This window comes from Apteryx rowi, unplaced genomic scaffold (genome assembly GCF_003343035.1).
Source record: "Apteryx rowi isolate R43461 unplaced genomic scaffold, aptRow1 scaffold_2, whole genome shotgun sequence".
NCBI classification, from domain to species: domain Eukaryota; kingdom Metazoa; phylum Chordata; class Aves; order Apterygiformes; family Apterygidae; genus Apteryx; species Apteryx rowi.
The window spans coordinates 2,384,650-2,392,776 of record NW_020448307.1 but is presented as its reverse complement, the minus strand read 5'-3'; the positions used below and the strand labels follow the sequence as shown (position 1 = coordinate 2,392,776).

The following is an 8,127-nucleotide window of genomic DNA, read 5'->3' as shown; positions in this document are numbered from 1 at the left end:
CACCGCCTTCCTGGGCGAGTGGGGCCGCTTCCAGCGCCTCGTCTTCTTCCTGCTCAGCGCCAGCATCGTGCCCAACGGCTTCAACGGGATGTCGGCCGTGTTCCTGGCCGGCACCCCCGAGCACCGGTGCGCGGTGCCCCGCGGCGCCAACCTGAGCGGCGAGTGGCGCAACGCCAGCATCCCGCTGGAGGTGCGCGGCGGGCGGGCGGCGCCGAGCCGCTGCCGCCGCTACCGCCTGGCCGCGCTCGCCAACTTCTCGGCGCTGGGGCTGCGGCCGGGCGCCGACGTGGACCTGGCGGCGCTGGAGCAGGAGCGCTGCCTGGACGGCTGGGAGTACAGCCGCGACGTCTACCGCTCCTCCATCGTCAGCGAGGTGCGGCCCGCGGCCGGGCGGAGCGGTTGGGGGGGGGGGACGCGCGTGGGGCGCCGCCGGGGCCGGGCTGCTCCGGCCGCGTGGGCAGCTGCGGTCCGCGTCGGCTCCGGTGCGTGGGAACCGCAGCTGCGCGGGTCACGGCGGCGGGCAGCGGGCTGCGCTGCGGCACCCGGCGCTAGCAGGGAGCGCGGGGCTTTGCCGCAGGACGGAAAACCGCGTTCTCCCCAAAGCTGCTCTGTTTCCCCCTCTGCCCGGGCTCAGGGAGGGCTGAAGAGCCGGTTAGCGCCCTCGCACCCGCAGCAGCCGCTGTGTTTCGGCAGAGCATCGGGGCTGCAGGCGGGAGGGCTGCACGGGCAGCCCTGGTGGGAGGCGGTTTGTGCGCCCCCAGACCCCCAGGACGGCTCTCAGTAGCTTGCAGGAGGAAGGTGGAGGTTATCCCGCAGGTTTTGCAGTCGTTCCCACCCTGTTTTCCTACGACGTAGGTCTCCGAGGGAAACGGCTTTCTTACGGGCTGTAAGAAACTGCGGGGTTGGGTTTGTTTGGGGTTTTTGCAGGCATTTGGGAAGTCTGCAGCCTGCTCTGATCAGGCTCGGGGTGCCCAGCCCCAGGTCCCGGTGTGGGCACCGAGCGCCCTTCCCCGGGGACGCGGGCGCAGGCCGTGCGCGGGCCCCTCGCCGGGCGGCTGCCGCCAGCCCCGGGGACGCAGAGGGAACATCTGCCACCAGTTAACTTGGCCTAAACCCGCGTCCGTTCAAATCAGGCCGGTAGCAGGAACCCGAGAACAAATGGAGCAGTGTGAAAGGTGCGCTCCTGGCAAAGGATGTTTTTTCAGGGAAGCGTCATCCGAGTACAACAGGAAATACAGCATGTGCTCCAAGTGTTTACTGGAAAAACCCAACTGGTGAGAGACAAGGGGTTGGGAGAGAGGCCCGGAGGGAGGGGATGGAGCAGCGGGGGGTGGCGAGGGGCCCCGGGCAGGGTCGGGGGAAAGGGGGCGAGTGAGCCGAGCCGGGCGAGCCGCGGAGCAGGAGGGACCCGCTGCCCCATAGGGCTACAACAACACATGATGGAGGGGGGAGCATTTCGGAAGTGGGCCGTGTTCTTGGCCACCGGCTGACCGTAGTGGCAGCTCAGCTGCAAGCCACATGCCGCGTGCAAATAAATATGTGCAGTCGTAACCCAGGTGACGGCACAACAGTGGTTTGGGTTTCTGATAGCCGGCCTGAAGGGCCCGGCACAGGCGCCGCCGCTGAGCTTGCTCCAGGAAGGAGACTGGATTATCCAGGTGTGGTTGCGAACGCTTAATCTGTGGTCTGGAGCTATCTATCGCTCTAAGACAGGCAGTGGGAGAAGCAAAAGGAGAAGAAAAACTATTCTGCCCTAATGAACGGGGGTTGCAACAAYTTGTCTTGGCAGATGCCAAGCAAGAACTGTTGGTGCCAGATCCGGACGGGACGCAGCAGTGGGGTTTGTCATGGGACCTGGATCTGCCCTTACTGGAGTGCACCAGAGTGGCAATTGCAAATGACGATGATGGAAACCAACTGCCGGGTTTCCATCTGGAAGCCAGATGGAAAATAAGGATACTTGTTTTGGTTAGAACATTTGGAAAAAATTCTGAATTCAGTTTTAAAGCAAGGAAAACAGGCRTTGATGAAAACATGAAAAGAGAAAGTTCAGTTAAACTTTTGAYGTCCACTGTTGCGGCCAACATTTTTCACTGTATTAGCAACAACAAGCCAGGACATGCCATCAGAAAAGCTCGGTGAAAAAACTTCTTCAATTCTAGAAATCAGTTGAGGAGCAAAGCTTGACAGTGCCCGATAAAGTGCTTAGAGGCTTTATTTTGATTCATGCAGTTACAGCAACTTCTGTTATTGCTGCCTGAAAGGAGCCGAATAAGAGATGCTAATACCCGGGGAAGAGAGGAGCCAAAACCAAATCTTCTGGTTGGTCTTAAAATGGAGATGGTGGCGGAAAAGTGAGTGTGTCCAAAACCCGGGTGAAACAGGAGGAAACCAGTTCAGGTTGATCAGAAGTCTAGGTGTTGTCGTGAGCGAACCGGCGAAGGGGGGCGAGGCCTGGGAGCACGCTCGCTCGTGTGAGCGGTGCGGCTCGTCGGCCGTCCCGCGGTGATGGATGCGGGGAGCTYGCCCGAGCGCTTGCGCAAGCCAGAAGGGCGACGGCGGAGCGGCGGCTGGAGAGGCCGGGACGGAGGTGCTGCCTCTCTTGGCAGGGACGCGCTGCTGCGTTAGCTGCCTTTGCCACGTCRTCCCGCGTCGGTCTCGCTCGCTGGGATGGCGCATGAACGAAAGCGGTTAACTCTGAGCCCATGTGTTTCCTATTGTCTGTGCTATAAAATGAATTTTAACATATGTATTTTTGTTTCCTCTGAAACGTAACAAGCTTCTGTTTTAATTCCAGATAACTGTGCTCAGACCTGACTGTAATTATAGGCTATGGCAGAAGCGTCATGTTTTGCCTCTCTCCAAGAGAGGTGTTAACATGCAATTAATTCCCTTGGGTCTTCCTGTCTTCCCGTGCCTTCCCCGCAGTTCCCCTCCGCTCCCTGGGACACAATCTGCCTCGTCTGCTCTCCCTCACAAAAAACACGGCACATACCCCCAAAAATCTTTGCACCACCCTTGTGAAGGGCAGCGCTGGTGGTGAAGGCTTTGCTGGAAGCTGCCCACCTCTCGTCTGCGTTACTCTGCTCAGACCCAATTTCCCAGCGCTGGAGTTGACTCTTCCATGAAGGTGGAAGCCAAAAGCTTTAACTGGGCTTCTGGGAACAAGCAAACGCCAAGAGAGTTGACCCATGAGTTGTCTGCAAAAAGCACTGAAAAGGTTGTGACCAGCCCTGCCCACGGTGGAGGGTTCAGGAAAAAAAATCCCGTGCTGTTGTTTAGCAAATTCTGGCAAAAATGTGGCTCCTCCCCGCAAGGCCTCTGAGTTTCTCACTGTTTCTGGGTTGTCCCTCTCGAAAGCAGGGACCAGGCTGCTCGTTTCGGTGTCTGCTGCGATGGGACGTGGACTTCCCCACGTGCGCCATCGAACAAGGAACTCTTGGTTCGCAGACGGTGCTTCACCAAAGCAACAGGCGGTGACGGTGCGTGATGGGCACCCTCCGTATCGGAAGCTGAAGCCTAGTTGCTGTGGTTTGAGGGTGTCTGAAGAGATTTTCTGTTCCTTTATGGCTTTTTCTCAGTAGTGTTGCAGTAGACCTACCAGGCTGGTAGCTGCCCTGTGCTTGAACATGGAGGCATCTCCTCTTGTCCCTGATGGACGGGGTGGAGATGGTCTCATGGCGAGATCTGGTACTGGTGATACAGCACACACAGGAGATGTAAACCACACTGCTGCTGCTGCCATGACAACAGTGAATATTATGAATTTCTCCTAAGCTGTTTGTCTTCAGATTTACTCTTGGATACATGGCCTGATTTCCCAGATTTTATAGTCTCAGTCCTTTACACAAGTCTGCATTAGTGTTTTCTTCTTTGATGTGAACCGGCTGATATGCAGGATGGTTAATTAGTGACTTCTGATCAATAAACTCAGATGGCACTATCACTTCTGGCAGTGAGGAGGGTCTTCTCTGTTATTTTTGTTTGGTAATTTTTCAGAAAACTTGTAAATCTGTAGTGTTCCTTGCTGGCAGTGTCGGGCAGAATTTGCTGTTCCATGAGCCCACAGCTAGGTAGTTTGTGGGAAGACATCTGAGGTATTTGATGATAATAAAGTGATTAAAGGGTATTCTTCCCATGCAGTTTGTATTTCTAGAGGTAAAAGCATTTGGTTTGAAGCTTAAATGAACTTCGCTCTCTGGTATGCTTAGCCAGGGACTTTGCAGAATTACTTATTTGCAGGTTAATGAATAATCATTCAAGTAAAGATAGTTTGGAAGTTGTAGCTGCAGTTAATTTAGGAAAAAATCTAGGTTTTAATTACTGCAGTGTTGTAATTTTAGTATTACAGTAACAGAATATCTTTATTGAATTGCCCATTCTTGCCATGTTCATGATAAGAGCTGAATATCAGTACTAAAAATGTCGTGTAGGGAGGAAGCTATACACATGAATATGTGCTTTGTCTTAGCAAGGTTTGGACGCAAGGTTTGGTCCTGTTGACCGTCTCATAACCAACCTATTTCATCCAAAGCCTCAAGGCGCAATTGGGTGAGAACCTGTATCCGCAGAGTAAACATTGTAGTTCACAGTCAGCCTGGGAGGACTGGGAACCTGGCATGGCGAGGGGGCACTGTTACGGAAGAAATCCGATGAGGTCGGCTGGGAGGACTGCGGGTGATTTGGAGGACAAGGTCAGGATCCCAAAGTATCTAAATACATMCGGAGAAGTGATATGAAAGCGCCAGGATGAAATTCCAGACATCTGAGAAGGACTAGCCCCAGGAAGGCAATGCCGCGYGGAGGAGGCGATCCGGCTGAGCCGGGGCGTGAGCAGACCGTGCTGCGAGCAGGACGGGACAGCGCCGAAATGCCGAGTGCGAGGAACGGCAGTGCTCGCGGTGCGGTGCGGGGCGCTTGGTTCCCCTCTGTGCTTGCAAGCGCCTCCAAGGGAAGTAACTCGCCTAAGCTGCGATGATGAAGACGTAGATAAGGTTTTTCAGAAAAGCTTCCTTCCTTTCAGGACTCGAGTATCGACAGACAAAGCAGGGAGGTTGTGCAACCTCCCTGGAGGCTTTCAGGAACAGGTTAGGCGCCTCGCCCTGATCTGTGCTCGCAGGGGATGGGTAGCCCAAATTGCAGCACGACTCACGTCCCAGGCCTCGGGGCGAGGACTGAGAAGCCCTGGCACCCTCCAGCATCCGTAGGTATCCGGTGCTGGAGCAGCGCCGGTTGGATTTGTCCCGCGCTGCTGGTCAAGCAGCCATCGCCGCCGGAGGTGCTGACGTCGAGCTGGGACCGACGTGACCTGCTGCGGGAGATGTGAAATACGCTGCATTTCACCGTTTCCTAAGAGATCCAGTGCCGCTTGTGAGGACGTCRGCATTAACGGGGTGAGGCGGGCTCACAAGCAGGCTGCCGGTCTCCTTTTGAACATGCAGTCTGTATCGTAAAGCCTTATAAATCAGTGAAATACTGCCTCTTCGTGTTTACACGTGCTCCATTGCTGTGTAAGGATAGGGTGGGAGTTTTCCTCAGTGCAAATGCCTTTGGAGGAGGAAAGTTTCCTTTTTTATAGAAGACGAGGTGTATCTGTCTATGCAGAGCTTTATAAATCACGGTTCCGGTCCTGTGCAATCTTTGTGATATTTGATCTAAAATAGTCAGATGGATTTAATTGGCTAGTTTGTTTTCTGGTTGGATACAGCGGGCACATTTATCTTCATTTACTCTGTCCAGCTGCTGTATGTTCAGTTTACCACATCCTGCAAATCTTAAAGAACTGATACTGCATAGTTAATTTTTGTAGCATGTACAGTAGGTCATAGGAAAAAGTAGACTCGAATAGCTAGGTGAGAGGCATTTGGCACCAATAAAATACAGGAAGCAACTCAGTTTCATGAGTAAATATTATTTAGCTGGTTTTATTTTGTAGTCAAAGTGCCTTTGGCACAGTGTGGGCATTTTAAAAATGTTAACGCTTAACCTTGAGTGGCTGAAGTCTGAAAGTCAAGAAGCAGCCGCCGCGTTGTCAGACAGCAGAGTAGAATGCTCGGTGGTGACACGGTTAAGTAATGGCAAGTGTTAAGCATTGGGGTTTGGTTGCTGGCTGCTATGGCCAGGACGCCGGCGTCATGCCGGGAAGATGCCGTCCCCGGTGAGCTGTCAGCCCGGGCTGCTGGGGGCTGCTGGGCCATGTGCAAGGCTGGTGGGAAACTTCATAGTTTCCAGCAGTAGCACTTTGTTTTGGAGGCAGAGTCTGCAGCTGGGATATATCTGGGTTTGTGACTGTCTGGAGAAGGCCACCCCAAACTCATCAGATATCGGCGTGGACTTCCAGCCATCCCAGATATCCCGCTCTGAGATATTTATACTCYGCATTTTGGTTCAACTTAGACATCAGCAGTTACATACTTCAAATGCTTCAACTCCTAAGTGCCTAGCAAAGAAGTACGAATTTGTATCTCAGCGTTTGCAGTGTCCTCTGGGAGCAAGTTCATCCCAATAGTCCTTTGAAGCAGTTGGGCCTCCAGCCCGCATGCCATCCCTTGTGTTTGTAAGACGGCGTGCAGTGAAAAGCATTGGGGACTAACAATAGTTCTCCTATACTTCCCTTAGGAGTGATAAAAGGCAATTTGAAGCTCATCATTGGGGAAGAAGYAACCTCTCCCATAGCCCGGGGTCATCATTTCCCATGCAATCTTCAATTTCCTCTCTTCTGTTGCTGGCTGCTGTTGGTATCGTGGGGTTCTTCCGCAGATCTGTGGAGCTCGTCTTGGGTTTTAATACCCTGAATAATAGTTGGTTTCATCTGCAAATTTTGCCACCTTGTTATTTATCTGTTTTTCCTAGATTTGTGTTGAATGTACTAAGCAGTGCAGTCCTGGATATTTGGGGAACCTTCTGCCTTGTTCTTGTCCTCTCAGTTCTCCACGGGACCCTTAGGTCGTGGGTGATCTCTCCTGAAAATCTAGGCACTGAAAAATCGTAGACGGAGTCACTGGTGAGCTTATGCTTATTGACTCCTTCAGGGGACTCTGGTAGACTCATGAGGTGCAGCTTTCATGTATTTATTTTGTATTTGAAAGGAARAATGTAGGTTTCTACATGCTAAATGAATCATGTACTGAAAAAGCAAGGAAAACAAATTATTTAACGTAAAAATGTGCCCAGCATTCATAATTTCTAACAGTTCTTTCTAGTGAGGAACACCCTCACATCCCCACAGCTCCTCGCGGCAGAAGAGGGACTGCTTTGTTCTGCGGCGCATTCTTGGCGTAACGAACGCGGCGGCGGTTGCTCGCGGTGGCGGTTGCTCTCTCGCGCCCTCCCAGACGCCTCCGCGCAGCCCGGAGGGGGCCGCCGGGGCTGCGGGCTGGTCCTCGGCGGGTTCCCGGTGGGGTGAGACGAGGCCTCGTGCGCTCAGAGCAGCGGGCCTTTGCTGCCGTTCCCTTTTTATTGCTTTCGTCGTTCAAAGGGACTTTATCACCTTTCATGCCGTGTTTCAGGAAGCTGTGTGGTAGAATTTTGCTTTATTTTCGTACAGGGCTTGATCTCCTTTACAGAAATCTCAGTTCTCTTTTACATGGGAAACAGATACTTTTCCTTGAAAACACAACCGTTCTACAAATGATTTTTTTTTTTTCCAGGACTAACATCCTTGAAAGTATCAGAGCCTTCCTTACGCAGATACTCACTTCTGTCTTATCAAATACAAACACAGATAAACAGCCAGGAAACCTAGTCCACATCCATCAACCTTTTGTTTTTTTTTTTCCAGCAGTGACTAGGAAATGTTTTACAGAAACGGTCAACAAATACTTCTTTCTGTTATCAATCAGATTTAAACACTGACGGTGTGTTCCATTCATCAGATCTGCCTTCCCTTTTTCCAGCCTATGCGTTCGGTGTGTGTGTTTTTCAGAAAGAGGCATGGGCTGCGTTCTGAAACTTGATGAGTTTTGCCATTTGGGCTGTATTACTTTGCAAGCTGAGAGGACAGGCTGGGTGTAGCATCTGCGCCACTGCTAGTGTGACTTGATTCTGTTTTCCTGAATTCCTGAAATAGGCACTGATTTGATTCTCTTTCTTAAGTTACGGTCCAGAGCAAACTGCATCAAAGCGCGT

General features: G+C 52.4%; 1 protein-coding gene across 1 annotated transcript in view; it reads left to right on the top strand.

Annotated features, from left to right (window-relative positions):
* Positions 1 to 7: 7 nt before the first annotated feature.
* SLC22A4 (solute carrier family 22 member 4) overlaps positions 8 to 8,127 on the top strand; it is a 33,018-nt gene continuing 24,898 nt past the window's right edge. The window contains exon 1 of the mRNA XM_026063194.1: positions 8 to 373. Within this exon, the coding sequence (XP_025918979.1) occupies positions 89 to 373 (285 nt within the window). The 5' untranslated portion in view covers positions 8 to 88. The remainder of the gene's footprint in view (positions 374 to 8,127) is intronic.